This window comes from Lagenorhynchus albirostris, chromosome 17 (genome assembly GCF_949774975.1).
Source record: "Lagenorhynchus albirostris chromosome 17, mLagAlb1.1, whole genome shotgun sequence".
Lineage (NCBI taxonomy): Eukaryota > Metazoa > Chordata > Mammalia > Artiodactyla > Delphinidae > Lagenorhynchus > Lagenorhynchus albirostris.
In genome coordinates, this window is record NC_083111.1 from 77,847,010 (window position 1) to 77,867,883 (window position 20,874).

The 20,874-nt window shown below is 50.7% G+C and overlaps 1 protein-coding gene across 1 annotated transcript in view; it reads right to left on the minus strand.

Moving 5' to 3' along the window:
- Nucleotides 1-20,874, minus strand: part of COL22A1 (collagen type XXII alpha 1 chain) — a 265,238-nt gene that overhangs the window by 19,390 nt on the left and 224,974 nt on the right. The window contains exons 50-55 of the mRNA XM_060128072.1: nt 17,006-17,059; nt 13,002-13,055; nt 8,728-8,781; nt 3,916-3,960; nt 2,943-2,996; nt 1,122-1,175 (exon numbers count right to left, since the gene is read on the minus strand). Coding sequence (XP_059984055.1) covers nt 1,122-1,175; nt 2,943-2,996; nt 3,916-3,960; nt 8,728-8,781; nt 13,002-13,055; nt 17,006-17,059 — 315 coding nt within the window. The remainder of the gene's footprint in view (nt 1-1,121; nt 1,176-2,942; nt 2,997-3,915; nt 3,961-8,727; nt 8,782-13,001; nt 13,056-17,005; nt 17,060-20,874) is intronic.

Consider the following 20,874-nt stretch of genomic DNA (forward strand, 5'->3'; position numbering starts at 1 on the left):
GGATGAGGGGATAAAGAGGGAATTTTCTCTTTACTTTCTAACAGTCCATCCTGTATGACCCTCGCACCCTTATCGTGGGTCACATTTATGCTCGTATATACAGGCACATAGACATTACAGCAGCCCCTGTGACAAGGGCCCTGGGTTAAATGGGGTAAGGCAGGTGCTTCTTCTGACACAGAACCAGGAATGTAAGTATTTATCTTCTACATCCCTCTCCCATATTCGCTCAGGCTGCTCTTGGATTAGAGAAAGATTCACTTAAGTACATGTGTGGGCAGAGGTAATATTCAAAATATTTATTAACCACATGGCGTGTTATGAGTTAAATTGTGTCCTCCCACCGCCAATCCATATGTTGAAGTCCTAATTCTCAGTATGTCAGAACCTGAACTTACTTGGAAATAGGGTCCTTGCATACGTAATTAATTAAGATGAGGTCATACTGGAGTAGGAGGGGCCCCTTATCCAATATGACTGGTGTCTTTATAAAAAGGGGACTTTTGGACCAGGGACACGTCCTCAGGGAGAATTCCATGTGAAGGTGAAGGAGGAGGCTGGGGTGATGCTTCTATGGGCCAAGGATGCCAGAGATTGCTTGCAAACCACCAGAGGCTAAGGGAGGCCTTCTGAGGGACGATTCTCCCTCACAGCCCTCAGGAGGAACCAATCTGCTGGTGCCTTGATCCTGGACTCCTAGCTTACAGAACAGTGAGACAATAAATGCCTTGGATTTCTAGCCTCCACACCTGAGAGACAATGAATTTCCGTTGCTTAAGCCACTGCGTTTGCGGTGCTTTGCAATGACAGCTCTAGTGAACTCATACAGGGCACGCCCTGAACGCCAGCATGCCCTAAAGCTAGAGCATGATTGGAGGGGAAGTCCTACGGCGCTCCTGCTGTGCCGAGTGGGTTGTGGGTAGGCGGTCCCAGAAAAGAGCCTGGAGAGTGTGTCCTAGGCCACTAGGGGGGCTTAGGGCAGTGGCTGTTTACCAACTGCTAAGACATTCTGTCATTTTTTTAACAACACATAGGGCTGTACCAGGATGAACCAAGCAAATATTACCATGGTAGCAGGCCTGCCAAAGCAGGGAGCAGGTTAGTCTCAAAGCAAAACTCACCGGTAAGCCCCTAAGTCCTCGGGGACCCTGTGGCCCTGTGGGTCCAATGTCACCCTGGAACAGAGACAGATCACGTTATCCAGAGTCGCCGCATGAAGACGGCAGAGACACCGTTTCAAATGTGGACCAAACTTCACCCAGTTACCCAAGAGGACCAACAAATGGTGCCCAAACCGTCTCATCGTCAGTCACCAGTTATTCTGAATACGGACAAACTCACTTCCTGCAGCTGAATAAATCCCTGTCCCCATGGGGATTTCGGGGGGCTCCATCTGGAACTAAGGCAGGTAACAGGGAAGAGAACTTCTCTTGGTGTCCTCTCCCTGAGTCTGGACAGTCACCTGGGACTACTCCTGCCTCAGTCCTCACAGTAAGAAAAACTCTACCTGGAAGGTGTAGGGAACCTTCCAGGGTGCCAAGCAGTGGGGATTCACCACCACCACCTACGTGGTCTTCCAGGCAGCCTCCCGACAGGATTGTAGTTCTCCCCGTGTAATGAATGAAAAAAACAGAAGCTTGACCATGCTCCTACACAAATTAGACTGTAGAACACCCCAGAAGATGGAGTTTTTAAATTACAAGACAGAGAGCTAAGAAGGGGGGAAGAAGGCACTTGCACCACGGGCTGGCATCCTGGGCTCCTGTCCCAGCTGCAGCCTGACCTGCTGGGCGAGCTGAATCCCAACCACGCCCCTGCCTGGGGAGCTCCCTTCAGGCCCTGTACTGTAAACTGAAGTGAGCAGGGTTGGCAAGACCAGGATTTTCCAGCTGCCCTTCAGCCCCTGAGAGGCACCTTTAGGGGACAGGGCTGGGCAGAGGCCCCGCTTGGGGTCAGTGCAGCTCTTCTGCTTTGAACCTAGTGAAAGGCCTCCACACACCAGGCTGGGGTCTGTGCAATGGGTCCCACTGCTCAGGAAAAGCACAAGAACTAGATCGGATTCCTGCTAAGATCCTTCCCTGCTCCATCGACTCATGACAACAGGTCAGCCGAGGAGACAACACAGGACAAGCACCCGGGGGCAGCGGGCACTTCGCCAGGGCTTAAAGGCAGGTCCTGAAGGATGCAAGGGGGCGGGCATGGGCCCGCCTTGGACCTGAGGACTGTGTGCCCGTGCTCCTGACCCAGCACCCACTCCCGGGAGGCCAAGCTGTGTCCGCACATGTCGGATGGCCCTGCAGGCTGTCACGTCCCCAGGCCAGTGCCCTGTGGGGATGCAGAGCTGGAAGATCCGGACTCCACACTGCTTCCTCCTGCCTCTGACTCTGCGTGACCATGAGGCAGTCTCCTGACCTCTCTGGGTCTTAGTTTTTCTATTTGTATGACTGGGGTCAAAGACGGTTCGTCCCACCCTGACTTGCCCCCGAGTGAGTGAGAGCAGGTGAGGGGTACCCAGTGGTGCTGTGATGGATCCACGAGGCCACAGAAGACTGGAGACGGAGAAATAACCTGGGGAGACTCTGAAACGCCACTTGAGTCCACGTAAGGCCAGATCCAACTCGCGCATCACTGAGGTCAACAGGCAAATCATGACGGATTCAGCAGAGCCTCCTCATCCGTCATATGGCATGGGCACCAGCCCTCTGAGCCGGAAGCCCAGTCCCGGGGCCTCCTCGGGGCCCCAAGGAGAACTCATGCAGCCCGTGGTGCTGGAAGGTGAGGGATCACCAGCAGATTCCTAGAATTCGCCCATGACTCTCTCCACGGTGGCCCCAACCCCCCGGTCCAGTTCCTGGGCCTCTCTTGGTCCTTCAGTGACGCACGTCCTCTACACCTCCTCCTCCCACAGGCCCAGCCACGCCCCACAGCACACCCACACTCACATCTTTTCCTGGTGACCCTTCCCGGCCAGGGGGCCCCATGGCCCCAGGCTCTCCCTAGAAGGGGAAGCAGAAACAAAATAGCCGCCGTTAGGGAGAGACGTGCAGAACGCCCGCTGTCCCAGCCGCAGTGGTTAGGGAGAGAGATGCAGAACGCCCGCTGTCCCAGCCGCAGTGGTTAGGGAGAGAGATGCAGGACGCCCGCTGCCCCAGCCGCAGCGGTTAGGGAGGGAGATGCAGGACGCCCGCTGTCCCAGCCGCAGCGGTCTCGGAGCATCTGGGAGGGGGAGAAGAGGACGGCCCACCCGAAAGCACCCTACTGAGTCCTGGCCCCAAGTGGGGTCTGCAGTGTCCTCAAGGCCAGCTTCGAGGCCTGGGCCCGCTCTGCCACGCTGAGCTGCAGGGAGACACCTCCTGACAGATCAGGCAAACCGCTGGGGATTCTGTCTCCCACCGGACCCTCTCTGCACCTCAGCTTTCTCCTCGCTGTACGGAGCAGTGGGGTTAACCGGTGGACCCCTGAGGGTCCTTCTGTTTGGGGCACTTGGAAGAGATGGGGGAAGCTAAAGGATAGGAAGACAGGGCCCAGAGCCTTCCATCTGGGATAAGCCGATAGCTCTGGGACCTCGGGAAAACCACCCGTATCCTCTGGGCCTCAGTTCCCTCCTCTGGAAAGTAGACCTAATGACAGCACTCGTCTCCCCGGACCCAGGACAGCACAGTCTGTGGGCAGCACAGCCGGCAGTGACCACACCTGACTTCAGGCTGACTTGGTCAAACTGGTTGTACATCAGCATCTGGCCCCCAGAAGAAATGTCTAGAAACACTTGACCAAGGAGGGATGATGTTTCCAATGCTGCCACTGTCCCCTCTGAGGTGACACGGCACTGCCCCGCCTGCAGGGCCCGGGAGCCCTCTGCCTAGAAGGGCCAGCTCAGGTGCACTGGAACGACCTGATGGCGACACGTCCACTCACCCGGGGGCCAGGGTGGCCAGAGTCGCCGGTGTGTCCCTTGAAGCCCTAGAACAAAGAGAATGAAGTTACCCCACCAAGGAGCAGGCTGACAGCGTGGGACAGGGTGGAGTCCAGGGAGATGGTCCAGCGTGCCCTGACCCCTCTCTGTGTCTCACCCGATGCCCCTCGTTCCGGACCAGTTGCCGGACATGGGCCAGGTCCCTGAGGCCTGACTGGGTGGCCAGGCCCTTCCTCCTGGTCACTCTGTGGCGAGGGCAGGGCTGCTGGGGCCCATCCCACAGATGTCCTGGAGGGTGGTGGGGTCTCCCCACCTGTCTCCTGAACTCCCGCTTCTTCCTCATCTCATACCACGTGGCTTGGAGCCCCTCCGCCTGGATCCTGGGGTAGGCAGTTCCCTTTGAGACAACACTGCCTTCACCCCAAGTTAGGGCCTGGCCACCTTCCTCATTCCTGTAGCCATCGCTGGTCCCCCCCAGCAGCTGTGAGTACAGCCAGCCCGGAAGCCTCATACTGGGCCACGGGGCTGGGCCCTCCCTGCACAAAAGAGCAGCTTGAGATATTCTCCCTGAAGCACAAGCCCTCTGAGCAAAGACGAAGCTGTTAGCGGAGCTGACGCTACCATCTGTTAACAGTCAGGCCACCCTGATTGTGGAAGAATCCCCACTTCACAGATGAGGAAGCTGAGTCTCAGAGACGTAGAACACCTGCCCAAAGCCCCACAGCTAGAAAGGAATCGGGTTTGGGTCCAGGCAGGCCTGCGCAGCCCCAAAGCCCTCCCACTTCCCACTGTCCCTCCCCCAGGCTCTGCTCCTGACCAGCTGGGACAGCATCTCTGCAGCCCGGGGGGCCGGGTGCTTGCCCTCCTGCTGAGACCCAGGCATTCACAGGACGCTGAGCCCACAGCTGAGCAGGCCCTGCCCGCCCTCCCCAGGCCAGCAGACCACGTCCAGGTCCTGGGCCCTATCCTGCTGCACGTCCCGCCCCACCCGTGGTTCCTTCGGCAGGCCTCACGTGTTCACCGCTGCTCCCTCCTGCTGGCGTGCACTTGCCCGTCGCGTAAATCCCTCCCGGTTACAGGCCTTGCTCTCGGCCAGCCTCCCATCCCAACTCCAGCATCTCAGTCACCCCTCCCGCTGTCACCATCCACCGCCTTCCTGGCACCTTTCTCTCTGTGCGTCACCTCCTCACGTCGTCACTGCCAGAGCACTGCTCTGGGTGTCCTGCTCGACTGAGTCCCCAGCCAGTGGCTGACACAGAGCGATGCCCTTGTACGAGGGCTGATGCCTGTGCACAGAGGTCAAGGTCAGGCGGTCTGGGGAGCACCTGGGACGGGGCCTTGAATTTAATTTCACTTGTCAACACAAGCCCCACAGACAGGGGCTGCACAGCACAGGGACTCGTGCACTTCTCCGAGCAGTGCGGAGGTGGCCTCACAGTGAGCGGTGAGGGCCCGTCCTAGCCTCTCACTCGCTATAAGGAAGGCTCGAGGCAGGGAGAGAGGAGCAAGGCCGCAGCAGGGGGAAAGAGAGGAAAACCGCAGCTGCAGAGCCCCTACCACGCATGTGCTGCAGCCATGGGACACGCTCCCATTTCAGTGCAATGAAGTCCTGTAAGATGGGATTCACTTTCCCCACTGTATAGAAAAGAAGCTCGGGCCGATCTATCCCACAGAGAGTAAGCAGTGGAGCCATGATTCAAAGCCTGTCCACTGCCACACTCAACTCTGGGAGGCGCAGTGTGTGGCCAGACAGGGCCTTCTGAGGCCAAGGCCAAACACCTCCCAGCTGATGCCACCAGGCCCTTCTCAGACCTTATCTCCTGAGTTTATCTCCCGGTTTCAAAAAGCGAGTGAAGACCCTACTGGGGAGAAGACAGCCCTCTGGCCTGGCCATCGGATGAGAGCTGTGGCCTAGCAGCCCCACTGCTGTGTGGCTGTGCTTGTTACCCTGGAAACGCTTTCTCTTTCCAGTTCCTCACCGCTTGGGGGATAAGAATGGCTGGCCTTAGGAGGCAGGCTCTGAAGGTCACTTCCCAGGCCGCAGGGCGGTGCAACAGAAAGGGAAGCTCTCAGAGCCTGGGAGGTGCAGGGGAAAAGCAGGAGGAGGGCATGAAGTCGCCTAGATCTGACTCCAGATTGAACCACTGTAACCTCGGAAAAGTCAACTTACCCCTTGGAGTCCTAACATCACCATCTATGAAACGAGGATAATAAAAATACCCACCTGGCAGAGCTTTGCAGGACTAATCTATGGAAAGGGGCTTTACATGCTATTAAGTATGATGGAGCAGGGCTGACTTTGGGGTCAGGTCTGGAACTGAACCATGGCTCCCCACTTTCTAGCTGTGGGTCTTGGGTGCTTTACTTCTCTTCACTGGGAGTCAGTTTCCACATCTGTAAAATGAGGGTAGAACCCACTTCTGCAGAGTTGCCGTCAGGATTGAAAAAGAAATAAACAGTGCTCTCCACTGTTCAAAATAGGCCAGTTCCCTTCCCCTGGGGAGGGACAGGGCCTCCTGGGGCCCAGCATCTTCCCCAGATCCAGCCAGTGCAGAGGCAGGGACCCTGCTTGCTCTCCTCCCAGATAATCATGGACAGAAGCACCAACTAAGGGAGCCGCACACAATGTCCCAGACACTTGGCTGGAAGTTTCACGTGTTTTATCTTCTCCTTTAGTACTCACAACCACCCTATAGAAGTGGGAGCTGTTCTGATGCCCATTGCATAAAAGAAGAAACAGAGGTTCAGAACGGCCCCCTGACCCAGGTCACAAAGTTAATAAATGACAAAGTGAAAGCTGAGCCCAGGTCTGTCTATCTCCAAGCTCGCGCCGGGCCAGCTGGAGGAGGCGGGTGTTCTTTCAGCTCCCTGGGTCTCTAGCCTCTGTCCCTGCACTGAAGTAGGATTCCTTAAAACTCTCTGTTGAGAGGTGGATCTTGCCCCAGCACACTTCCCGACAAATGGATCTCCGTGGCTGAAAAAAGAAAAATATAACAAAACAAAAAACCCTCCCTCCAGTAAACCAGAAACGACCTTAAAAAAAAAAAAATCACTAATTCTGTGTTTGAATCCCCCATAAGAGGTGGCAGTCCCCATTCTTAGGTTTCTTCTCCTGATGCAGGCAGGTGAAAAGCAAGGAGAGTTGGGGAAAAGGAAAGTATTTTTTGTGTTTTATTTCCTCCTTATTGAATACTAGCCAGGTGAGTTATTTTTTTTAACAGAAAAACAGATTAAGGAAATAGAACTAGCATTTTGATCTCCCACTTCTTGCCAGATAATTGGATTTTAAGATTTTTATTGAACATCCTATTTGTTTCCAAAGAAAATTTAAGGAATTTTGTAAACAATTTTGAAATTATAAAGGAGTAAAGCATTTAGCGAAAAAAACCCCAACAACCCCAAAATACACAGGGTTCATTTTTATAGGTAGGAGGGAGTGAAGACATGCACTGAAGGCTGTCAAGCGCGAGCCTTTTCAACAGGCTGTGGAGAAGCTTTAAAACACTGGCGATCAAGGCAACCTCTTAGGCCCTGCTTTGGGATTCCTCTAATTGCCATCTGAAAACTAAAAAGTAGGAAGTCTCTTCTCTTTCTCATGGAGTTTATAAAGTTACGAAGTCTCTTCTCTCTCTTGTGGCCTTGCTTATCTTCTTTCATAGATCACTCGAAGTCCAACTCCTTTACTTGCAAGGTATGTTTCTTTCCTGTTCTGCTCTGTTGTGGATTTTTATGCATATATATAAATAACAGTATACCCCTCCCTACCTCAACATCCCTTCAGCAGATCCACTGCTAACTGATCATGCAATCTAAGCCATTGGCATTGGGTTGGCCATCCTGACCTTAAAATGGGATCCAAGTTGTTGAGTCTTGTTTTAGACCCCTGTACAAAACCATGGGGCTTAAAATGAAATGATGATGTGGGTTACATGGGTATATCTATTTGTCCAAATGATACAGTTAAGATTTTTTGATGTGTGTAAATTTTATAGCAAAGAACTTTAAAAGTATTGAGTAGGGGGTAGGAAATGAGTAGAGGTAGATGTGAAGCAGAATAATGATGACTGAAGCTCAGTGACTGGCCCATGGGAGTTCATTTCACTATTCTGTTTACTTCGTATATGTTTGAAATTTTATATAATAAAAAGATGAAATGGTGGTTCTTAAAAAGAAAAAAAGAAAAGGTGTCTGTATATGTTTATATGTATAATAAATAGCTCGACAGCTAGATACAGATTTAGATATATAAATGATAGATGTAGATTTAGATATATAAATGCTGGATTTCATACCTAGAAAAAAAGACTAAAAAAAACATACTAGAACGTTAACAGAGCTTTACTTCTGTGTTATAGAATTATAAGTAACTATTTTCTTCTCTATAACATTACTTTTCTTACTCTTTCTCTTTTTATTACCATCATCATTTGTTATTGTTATGCAATGAGAATGAGTTACTGTTATAATTGGGGAAAAACCCTTTAGCTGTGAAAAGGGTTCAGAATGAAAATTGAGACTCATTTTTAGGTTCTATCATCCAGAGGCAGTCCCTTAAAATTATAATAAATAGGATAAGAACAAAGAAAACTTAGAACAACAAGTAACAATGGGTGCAAGTTTGAAAATAAATTTTACAGCAATGGCATGTGAAAGGACTGGATTTACTGCACAGAAGTACCAAGGTCTTAGCAGAGAGGTACTTCTGGAATCCACAGCCAGGCAGCCTCAGAGGACCCTCGCCACGGCGTCACAGCCAAGTGACTGATGGCTTTATTCCACTGCGGACAACACACACACACACGCTCAGCACTTACAGGGGGACCGCGGGCACCCTCCGGTCCTGGCAGACCTGGCTCTCCTGTTTTGCCCTGAGGATAAAGAAGAAAAGAAGAACTTGAAGACAACATTTGCAGGACCTTCCTGTTCTCATCTGCCGGGCTTCACAGCATCATACTTCCACCAGCCAGTCTCTGCCCCCTGCCAACCCTACCCTCTGGTACTGTGGTCCATTTTAGTCCATAGAAATCTGCACTGCGTAGCCCTGCCTATTATGTCCGTGGTTTTCCTGGGACGGCGCTGGTTACACAGGTTTTATCTTTGAAACACCCATTCACGGTGCCCCTTCTTATCCTTGGAAGGGTTCTGGTCTGCATGAGAGATTATGTACACGCCCAAGTTAGAAACCGCTTTATACCTACTCACAAAACCACCCCGAGGCAGCTGGTGACGACTGCATGGTACAAATGGGGACCTGAGGCTCAAAGAAGTTATGGTTTCATTGAGTTAACAAACAGCAAAGCCAGACTGGACCCCAGCAACACCCGAAAGGAGGCTCTCCTCAGCCTGGCAGCAGCGCCTGCTGACAGGGGGCCTGCAGTTTACTGCTGAAGTCCAGATAAAGTGGTGAGAGGTGAGGGAGGGTTGGGGTGAGCCGGGAAAGTGGGTGAAGGGGCACGTGTGCTTGATGGGGAGATGGGCAGCATGCTGGCCCCGCCTCCATGGTAACAGGAGGGCCTACTCGCCCAAGTCCCCCTTCATTTTCACAGCTTATAAACCTGGAGGGCCAGAAGGGGTCCATGGCGGGGCACGGGAGAGGGAGAAGGGCATCCGTGGATTCAGAGTGAAAGTCACAGGGGAAGGAGGATGGGGCCAAGCTCTGACTTCCGAGTTTGTTTCTTCTTCTGTCCCAGCTCGTCTAAGTCTAGCCGTGTGATCTTGGGGGTCATTACCCTTCCCTGGATCTGTTTCTCAGTTGTAAATTCAGGACAGCCTCCCTGACGTAGGTCTTTGTGATCGAGCCTGGCTCCTGCCCCACAGTCAAGTGGGACAGCCATCACCGGCCCAAGCGGCCAGCAGACAAAGGATAACAACCACACACTGCTGAGGGTTTTCCATGCGCCGGGCACAACGCCAGCGCTTCACACAACAACCCATGAGGGAGGCACTTTGGTTCTGCCCCAGGCAAAACTCCAAGGCACAGAGAGGTTAAGTGACCTGCTCAAGGTCACACAGCTGGGGTTCTAACGCAGGCATTTTGGTTCCAGAGCCTCTGTACTTCACTCTACACTGTAACTAATACTCAAATGCCTCCTATTAAAAATGACGAAACGGGCAACTCTAAAAGCTGCGTATCTACCCATCTATCTGTGTATCTATCCACGCATCCATCATCTGTCTGTCTACCGTCTATCCATCCATGTCCCCAACGTATAGGGATTTAAAGGAATAAGTCAAAGTGGAAATTAACTACCCACTACCAGTAGCCAGTGCCGCTGTTTCCCAGCCACCCCCCTGGCTCCCCGGGAGGGCTCCTGTCACTTTGTTGATCGGCCCCCGCTCAGGCAGAAGGCCATGCCCAGAACAGCCTTTGGGGCACTTGACTCCGAGGTGTCGAAGGCCTGAGTGCGTGGGAGTTCATGCCACAACAAGCAACCCCCAGGCAGAAAGGCTGAAGTTGATGAAGAACACCCTAGCCCGCTCCCCGGCAGGGGTGGGACCGGGGAGGCCAGGTGTGCTCCTCTCACATCCTCAGCTGGTCTCCGGGGCAGTGGACCCGCGGTGCCCCCTGGAACGTCTGCCCACTGGCCTGCCAGCAGCTTTCCTTCTTTCCTCGTTCCATTTCCCCACTCTGTCCGTGCTCCTGGGATCTTCTCCAAATACCCCACCTGCACCCCATCCTGGTCCCCAGGTCTGCTCTCAGGGGACCTCTGGTGCCCCCATTCCTCTGCCAATCTCTCCCAAGCAGCTTAGAGTGCTAAAGGTCAGGACGGCCACACGCTGAGACCCCAGAACCAACGGACAGGTGAGCTCTGGACCAGTGCTGGGGACAGCTGCCGAGCCCCCTCTGCTTCCAGCAGACCCGGCCTTGCCTTCCATGCACTGACTTAGCCACTGCTTACCCAGGGCAGACCTGGCCTTCCATCCGTCCATGCCCAGCGCCTGGCACAGGCCTGTCTGGAAAAGGCATTCCACAAACAGACTGAGTGCAGACCGAGGGCCTCGGTTATCCTGGACTGTCAGTGACAGCCTCTCAGGCTAATACACTTTCTGCAAAAAAGGCTGATTGCCTGCTCTGCGCTGACTGAGCTCTGGGGTCAGCCTTCAGGGTGCGGTCCCGGATGCTTCACTTACCAGCGGTGTGACCTCGGCCAGCCTACCTAACCTCTCTGTGCCTTAGTTTCCTCATCTGGGCCAACAGTGACACCCACACCCCACAGGGGTTTCCTGGGGCTTACACTGGCAAATGTAACGAGGCGCTCAGCACCCCCTCGGTGTGCACACGGCAGCTGTCGGCCGCGGTGGCGATACCTGTGCTTCTTGCTCCCTTGCCACGTCCTCAGCCTGGCTAACTGCCGCTTGCCCACCAGGGCTGCGCGGCTGGACGTCAGCCTTCAGCAGCTTAGATGAGCTGTTTACTTTGCTCGCTGCCCTAAGCTCTTACTTTCCCCTAGGCAGTGAGTCCTGGTCTCGGCATCTGGCAAACAGGGAAAAGCGATAAAGAAGGTACTTCTGGCAGGTTGCATAAGACGCAGAGTGAGTCATAACAGTTACGGCCGCACAAATTAAATGGAGCACAAGCCTTGCTGTGGAGACTGTTATGTAATTCCACTTACTGGTTCTAAAGGCTCTGAGGTTCTAACCTCACCAGGAGTTAAAACTAGAGCAGTTGGAAAAGTAACTTACTAAATTAATTAACAGTTAGAGAAGCCTGACGCATTTAACCAACTTCTCACGGCATCTGATTCTGCAGCAGCTCCAGCAAGTTGCTACTATTATTCTCATTCTATTTGAATTGAAACCGAAGCCGGGAGATGCTCTTTGACTCAAGCCAGCTCGCAAAGCCTGTAGGGAGTGAAGCCAGCATCCGAAGCCAGTTTCTTCTTCTGGTTGTGGTTGTAATTTTGGCATAAAATATTTTAATTTAATTTTATCAATAAGCACTGCACACACGGCTCCAAAAATTAAAAAGCTAATAACATACTACGGACCAAAAACTGACGTCCCATCCCTATGTCCCTTGTGCTCAGAATCACCCGTCCTCACTTCCCTCCATGGATGGAAACTACTTCTCTTGGTGTTTCTGGAGTCTCCCAGAGTCCCTTTATGTAAATGCTAGATAAATATACACAGCCCCTTTTTCCTACAAAATAGGGCAGCTAAACGCACTGCTCTGTGCCCTTGCTTTTTTACTCAACAATGTACCTTGGAGAAGTCCCATGTCTGTATCTAGAAAACATCCCCCGTCTTGTGCACAGCTGCGTGCTATTTATTGGGTGCACCCCATCGGTAACTGTCTCCTGCTGGTGGGCGTCGGGAGAACCAGGTCTCTAAGCCCCAGGGGCCACCTGCCGTCTTCCCCTCGGTGTGGAGGCTATGGAAGGGGTTTGTGAAGACAAAACTGCTGCTAGGAAGTGAAGCTTCAGCAGCATCACGCAGCCCAGATCCACACTCAAGAGGGGCGGACCGTCCTCAGGAGGGACAACGCCGGGGTCACAGAGGCGGGTCTGAAGAAATCACTGCACACTTCCAGCCAGTAGCTGCTGGGACCACAGAGACAGACGTCCTCAGCAGCACACAGTGCATCCCGCTGTGTGGCTCAGCAGCTGACATTAAAGATAAGGGGAAAAAACCCAACCAACCAACCAACCAAAGAAAAAAAGAAAGATAAAAAAAAAAAAACCTCTATGCCAATGTCGAAGAAAGGACAAACTCGCATCCCCTAGAGATGGCAGGGGAAGCTCAGGCTTTCAGGGGTTTAACAGGCTTTTCGGATGTCGGGTTTCTACTCCAGCCAGTGCTCACCTGCCCAGTCCCCTTCCACATCAACAGGATGGAGGCTGCAGAGGCAGTTAAAAAAAAAAAAGCAGGAGCCCCAGGATAGAGTCCACTCCCCGAGACTCAGTTTCCTCAGCTGTAAAATGGGGACAGCGGTGTTTACCTTGCAGCGTTCTCAGGAGAAGTAAATGAAGAAATGCACAACAAATGACTCTCACTGTGCCCGGTTCATAGCAGCTCTGGACACAGAGTAGTTGCTTCTGAGAAATGGCTGATCTGGCGTGTAAATGGTAAGAACCTTCGAGTCCCTTACCGGCTCTCCGGGGTGCCCTGGTTTTCCATCTCTGCCTTCTTTGCCTTCTTCTCCCTGCAAGATAAACTCACATTGTTTATCTGGATGGAGACGCTAAGAGGGAGGGAAGGAAAGACGCCTTTCTGCCTGGTGCACAGCTACAGTCACACACAACAGGCGGAACTGGCTTCATTTTTCATGGTTTCTCCCCCAGCACCACGCTTCTGGCTTGGATCTCTGGTTGGCGGTGCCTGGCACACGGTGCAAAAGCAATAAATTGCATTATTATTGCTACAGATGGAAAGAAGCCCCTACTGGACATTTTCATGAAGTCAAACTTAGGACAACATGGGCTCATCTCTGGGCCTCCTGGGTTGACCATGGCGAGGAGGCGGCTTCTGATGGAGATGACAAGGACCCGAGGGGCCTGCGGCAGAGCACCTATAGCTCCCGGGACACAAGCAGGCGAGGTGAATGACAGCCAGGGCCACGTCCGGGCTACAGGAAGGCCACGAACATGTCACGTTTCTTTCCATGAAATCAAGCTACAAATCCCCCACCTGCTCCCCACCTCCTACTGGCCCACCTCCTGCTCTCAGTAAGACACTGTAAGCCTCATGTTTAATCTAAGAGACCATTCTTCTTCAGGAATCTCTGCAGATCAGGACAATGATTACAGCATCACACAGACTCAGGTTCCAGTCCTGGGTCACCTGGGCTGGGCGGGTTCCGGGGAAAGAAAGCAACAGGCAGCAAGGCAGAGGGGAACCTGAGTCACACCGAGCAAGGTCTGAACCCCACTTGCATCAACTATGCCTATGCTCTTGGGTGAGTTACTGACATTCTCAGCTCGCAGCGGCCCCTCTCCTAAACACAGATGACAAACCTGTCTCGTAGAGTCACGAGGGGGCTCAGAATCAACGCCACCACCTGCAACGTTTAGCAAACCAGGCATCGGTAATCGGCGCCAGCAGTGCAGCTGCTCCCGCTGCGGCCGGCACGCACGAGAGCGTGCGTCGTTCCTCATCAGTGCCTTTAACGCCAGTGCCTGGGCGCTGGCAGGAAGCACTGAGGACGGTAACGTAAGTTTACTGACCATCCGGGCCGCTAGCCGATGCCCCACGCGCACCCGTAACTCGTTAAGACCCTGCTCCTGGCATGACCATGGTAACGCCAGGTAAGCCGGCTGGGCTGACTCGGAGGCCCCGCACTACGGATCCTGTTTTCAATTAAGAGTTTAACTCCAGAAACCGTTTCTCCCATGCACGGAGCAGCGGGGGGAGGGTCAGGAGACCCACGCACAGAAGAGAAAGCCAACGTACCCAGGTGAGACACGCGCAGGAAGGAGGGCAGCCGACCCCAGGGGAGCCCCGGGGCAGACACCTGGCTCCCGGAAGCAGCAGAAGCGCCGCTTCAGGCGACGCAGAAAAGGGCTGAGTGCAGCCTCTACTGAATCATCGGGGAAGGAGGTGCGGCTTCCAAGAGAGAGAGAGACTGCTCTCGTCGACTGCCGGATTGCTGAGCAATCCGTGAACTTCTCAGAGCCTCATTTCTTCACCTTTAATAAATTAAAGGGATGTTCACACTTACACTGCAGGGGGAGGAGCTGTAAGGCATATATGAAGGGTCTTTCTTTTTTTTTTTTTTTTTGCGGTACGCAAGCCTCTCACCGTTGTGGCCTCTCCCGTTGCGGAGCACAGGCTCCGGACGCGCAGGCTCAGCGGCCATGGCTCACGGGCCCAGCATGCTCCGCGGCACGTGGGATCTTCCCGGACCGGGGCACGAACCCGCGTCCCCTGAATCGGCAGGCGGACTCTCAACCACTGCGCCACCAGGGAAGCCCCCAACAGGTATTTATGATTGTAAATCCCAAGTGCTGCAAGGGGTTATGAAGGAAGTGCTCTCAGAGCACAGCTCTGATCCCCACCTAACCCCACTGGGGAGGTTCAAGGACATCTCCCTGGAGAAGATGATGTCTAGCCGAGACCTCGTGATGAACAGAGGAGTGGGGTGTGGTGAGGATTATGCATGTTAACACGTGGAAAGCTCTCTGCACTGAGCCCGCCCTGTGGTTAGCACAATGTGCGTGAAAGCTATGATGATTCCTATTGCCCGGGCAGAGGGAGAGGAAGAGTTTTCTACATAGCGATGACCTGGAGGAAGGCAAAGTTGTTTAGAGTGGCTGGGAGGAAGGGGTGTGGACAAGGCTGGAGTGTCCAGGACAGGGCTGAGAAAGAGACAGAGAGGAAAACAGGGTGAGTTCACGAGGTGCCAGGGAGGTCGTCTCGGCTTTCCTCTGAGGATAACAGAGAGCAGATGGGGTGAGCACTGGAGGGAAAGAAGGAAGGAAGGAGGGAAGCTGGGAGAGAGGAGGGATACTACTAAGCAAATCGTGTACTCATATCTCAGGTCATTTCTCTCTTCTCCAGCACCCTAGGACTTTGATCATAAGGGCTTGGCAGAAAATTCAAACTGGAATTTTCTCTCCGTAGCTTTATTATTCCTGGAATTAAATCAAGTATTTCCTAGCTGCTATGACACACGAGGCTACAGCGCTGCATTTTATACCAACAGGGGTTTCACATCCCAGCCTGTCTTTTAAGATCTGTGCGCCCTGGACAGGTTACTTAACCTCCGGGGTTGTGTGGTTGCAGTGATGGCTATTGGTGATGCCCCGGAAATGCCTGCTCGACCAGCAGTAGCACTTATCAGACACTCGAGGAGGAAGGGCTCTAGGAAAACAATTCATGCATCCACGTATTTATTTAAGTCATATTTGCCGTGTGCCCACCACGTGTGGGGAACAAAAGCCTGGTCCCACAGAACCCAGAACATAACCCCATGACTACCAGGCACTCTTCTGTCAGGTCCCCAGGTCCAGCACCCAGTAGGTGCCTAACCAGTATGTGCTGAATGAGCAAATCAATTAGTGAATAACGGTGGAGGTGGTTACTAAGCAAACCATTACGCAAATAGACATGTGACTACCAGCTGAGACAGGCACTTAGAAAGAAAGGAAAAAGAGACTAAGAGAGCCTATCCTAGCCTGGGGGGCAGAGGAAACTTCTAGGAAGCGATGCCTGGGATGAGCTGGAAAAGATCAAAGGCATCGAATAGTGAAAGAGGTGACAAGAGGGCATTCTGGGTGGACAGAAAGGCATGTGCAAAGGCCCTGTGGCCTAGAGAGGAGAGGGTGCAGAGTGTTCTAGAAACCGAAAGGAAGCCAGTATGGCTAGAACAAAAGGATGCCCCGTGGAGGGCAGGGGCGGGGCTGTGTCCAGGGGAGGCCTCAGCTGCGGGCACACGCCAGACGAGGAGCCACACGAGGATTTATTCTCAATGAAGAAGGCAGCGCGTGGCCTCTCTGGAGCAGCCTATTACTACCATACTGGAGAGTCTGACCCTGTTGAGAAGTATATTAAATTGAAAAGCCCGGAACAACATTTGTGGAAAGGAATTTTGCAGTATGTATCAAGAACCTTAGATATTACTGTGCTCTGACCAGTAGACTCCACTTTGGGGCACCATCCTATAGAAATAAAACAATAATCTAATGTAAAACAGTAATCTACTGTAAAATAAAAACCTAATGTAAAATAATCTATTGTAGATTTTTAAAAGTTATAAGACTTATGAGGCAACAGAAGAATAATCACATATATTATGGTACATTTATTGGGTAGAATGTATGTAAAATTTATGAGCATTTAATACCAGTGTGGAAAACAGAAAATGTTTATATTATCACAATTATCACAGTTATGTATGTATGTGTCTGTTGATTGATGTGTGTGTGGAGAGAGAAAGAGATGAAAATTTTATTTTCATAAGGAAACAACAACAAATACATAAAGGAAGAATGAGACGAAAATTGGCTTTGGTTAGTATTATTTTTCTTCTAATTTTCTATAATGCTGAAAATTTCCCTAGTAAACATGCTTTGTGTCTACAATGGTGCAATATAGTTTTCTTTGCTTATTTTTGCAGTAGAGAAACTAGATTTAAAAAAAAAAAATGCCACTTACTGGGATTCCGGGTAATCCAGATGGGCCTTGGGGGCCAGGAGGACCTTCTTTCCCCTAAAAGATCCAAGACACGAAACACCATTAAATTTCTGGGATTGGCTTTTCTGGAGGTAAATGATCTCACCCAGAATTGCCTTCGTGGGTTGGAAGGAGTCTTTAGTGCTTCTGCATCTGCCTCGTCCACCTGGCTCCTTTCCAGGTACTGCTTCCCTGCAGGGCAGGGAGGGGCCCTGGACAGAGCGCAATCATGCAGGTTGGTGTGCAGACCGGAGCTCATTTTGGCCTTATTACATAGACTCGGGAAATTAGTGCTTGGAAGGCGTACTGGGAAGAAGTTTAGGGGTCCACAAGACCTGGGTCCAGATCCAACTCTGCACTTTGTCCCCAGACCGCCTCACAGCACAGACCGTAGCACCTGCAGGGCTTCTGCGTACAGCACTCAAGACAAGTAAAGAACTGACCAGCTGACCAGGGGCACAGGTAACAGATGGTTTTGTTACTGCCACCGTCTTATCCAGAGGTTCCCCAATTCTTTACCATCAGTGCTTGCTTTTAGTATCCCTTTCCCCCATGAAACAGATCTTGAAAGATTGTGTTTACCAAGGTGCATTAATACTTCCTTTCTCATTTTACGCAGCAAAAATACACATCAGTGTCAACTAGAGTTTCTACATCAGATGAGGTAATCGGTGTTATCATTTTTATTCTAATGTGCATAATTATATCATCCTGCATCTCTACCATGAGTATTTTGAAAGTCCTGATAACTTTATAATTTCCTGCTAGTGTTTCTTTTGCAATAAAACACGAATGTCTGGCTTAAACTCTAATCCACATTCCACACAAAATGAAATATTCTTAAAGGTTGTGATGTTATCCCCTTGGAAGCAAAGCAAAAGCAAAAATATTTTGATATTTATTTCAGATTCATAGAGATTTAGTATACTGTCATGTAAAGTGTTCAATGAGGGGACCAAAGCACGCTTTCTTTAGTAAGTACTAGTTAAACTCAATAAAAACTCAATAACTGACTTTCATTTCCAAATCTGAAGAAAATGAAAGATACCAGTATCACATCATTAAGATACTGAGGGGCTTCCCTGGTGATGCAGTGGTTAAGAATCTGCCTGCCAATGCAGGGGACACGGTTCGAGCCCCGGTCCGGGAAGATCCCACATGCCGTGGAGCAACTAAGCCCGTGCGCCACAACTCCCGAGCCTGTGAGCCACAACTACTGAGCCCGCGCGCCTAGAGCCCATGCTCCACAACAAGAGAAGCCACCACACTGAGAAGCTCACACTCCGCAACGAAGAGTAGCCCCTGCTCGCCGCAACTAGAGAAAGCCTGCGTGCAGCAACGAAGACCCAACCCAGCCAAAAATAAAATAAATAAATAAATTTATTAAATAAAACAGATATTGAGAATTTATTTTCATAGACCTTCGGGGACTAGTGAAGAATGAACAATGTTTTAGGTTCACTACTGGTTTGTTGAAACCTATTTTTAAAAGTATCTACACTCAAAAAAACCAGAAGTATCTACACTCTACCTATTCGTGTTGGGAGGTTACTCTTGGCTCTTAAAAAATGAAGTGCTATGTTGACGCATTTGTGTTGATAACAATTTGGCATGACCTGCATCTCTGTAAACTTATGCTGCATGGTATCTGAGACTGTCTAGACATATTGCCACTTACACCAATGCAAAATAATAACAGTAAGAGAAAAAAAAACATTCACCCCCTCCCCATATCACGACACCTACAAACATTAACAAATAAAGTGGGGTTTTTGGTCAACTTGGGCCACATATTCGCCCTAGGTAGGTGTTTTTACATATTGATAACAGAGCTTCCTGGATCCCTTCTTGGACGCTTATTATTGCCAAGACCCTGCTATGAAAGCACCAGTGATCTAGGACAGGAGTCAGCAAGCTCCCGCCCTCTGCTTGTGGCTGCAAATAAAGTCTCATCGGAATGCAGTCTCACCGCTAGTTTACATAATGTCTGTGGCTGATCTCGCCTGACTGTGTGGCACAGTTGGGGATTTGCAACAGAGACCGCATGGCCCGCAAGACTAAAATATCTACTACTTAGGGTCTTTCTGCTCCAATCAGGTGGGTCGAAGCCTCAGTAAGGAGCCAGTATGGTTGTTCCCAAGCCTGTTTTCACCACTTGTTGTTTGCTATGGAAATTACACAATTTAATTGTTCATTAGGTTGCCCAATGAAATTCAGGTAGAAAAAGAAAATGATCTTTTTACGCAAATTAAGATGTTGAAAATATTTGCTAAAGATGAGACATTCACTGTCTAAATAGATAGCTGATAGCTGTACCACAAGATAGCTATAAAAGATTTGCAAAAAGTCCTAACAAACTAGGATCCTACATTCAAATTGCTTCACAGGTGTTGTTACACACCCAAACCACTTTTTTAAAAAATAAATTTATTTATTTTTTATTTATTTATTTTTGGCTGCATTGGGTCTTCACTGCTGTGTGCAGGCTTTCTCTAGTTGCGGCGAGCGGGGGCTACTCTTCGTTGCGGTGCGCGGGCTTCTCATTGCGGTGGCTTCTCTTGTTGCGGAGCACGGGCTCTAGGTGCGCGGGCTTCAGTAGTTGCAGCACGTGGGCTCAGTAGTTGTGGCTCATGGGCTCTAGAGCACAGGCTCAGTAGTTGTGGTGAACGGGCTTAGTTGCTCCGCGGCATGTGGGATCTTCCCGGACCAGGGCTCGAACCCGTATCCCCTGCATTGGCCGGCGGATCCTTAACAGGGAAGTCCCTCAAACCACTTTTTAAAAAGACAACAAATAGTAAATGGGTGGATGTTCTTTCTACAATATAATGACAAGAGACTCTATTCAGGGGAACAGAAATAAAAATGACGGCCTTCATCCCATGTCAAAAAGATTGGCAAATGGTTTATATGTTTTAACTCCAAATGCAATAGAAATGTTTTAGATTTCTCTGTGTGTGTATATATATTTTTAAATATTCCCTATTTAACTTTATTTCTGTTTTTTAACTACCAATACTCATTATTTGTGCTAAGAAAACTTCAGCTGTTTTCTGGTTTGATGTTTATGTGGAAATACCAAGACCACGGGCAACTTCAAGCACAGATATAACTTGCCAGGACAGAATCAATATCTCATTTAATATAGTTTAATTCCTAGGATTTACATCTGGGACCCGCATCTTATTCTCCTCAGGCAAATAGTCCATTCGTTTTTATGGGAGAAATCTTTTTCTGTCTGAGAATCAATAAAGAGCTGTCTGCGGTATGGTTCATATTTTATTCATCCGGGGACTTCTCAGTGGGCTGCTGCAAGAGCGTGAGCTAGACGATGATCGTAAAAAGAACCACGTGGCTCTTAGTTTTCAATCTCGACATCCGTCCTGCCCCTAACCCGACCATCCCACACAGTGGGGCAGCGTGGAGTGATGGAAGGAATGCTGAAATGGGAATTTTCAAACTGACTTAACTCCCGACTTGGATATCAATTTCCTGTATGACCTTGGACGAGTGACATCACCCCCCTGGGCTTTGTCTTCCTCACCTGAGGAGGAAGTGCTCCTGGCACCAGAGTCCAGAGGTACCAGGGCAGGGTTGACCTGCTTGCTAGCAATAGCCCTACCTGGAACATGACACTGAGATTTCTGTAGAGTGGGGTTTGCACCCAGCTCTGACACTTCCTCACCATGTGACCCTGAACTGGTAGTTTTCCTTCTCTTATGCCCACTTTCCTTACTGATAAAATGGAGACAATGATTCCTACTGATAGGGCAGTCAGATGAGATAAGGGATATCAAGGGACCGTAAATTCCTTTAAGTGAATATGCATGTAGTGACTACGAGCCCAGTGCCTG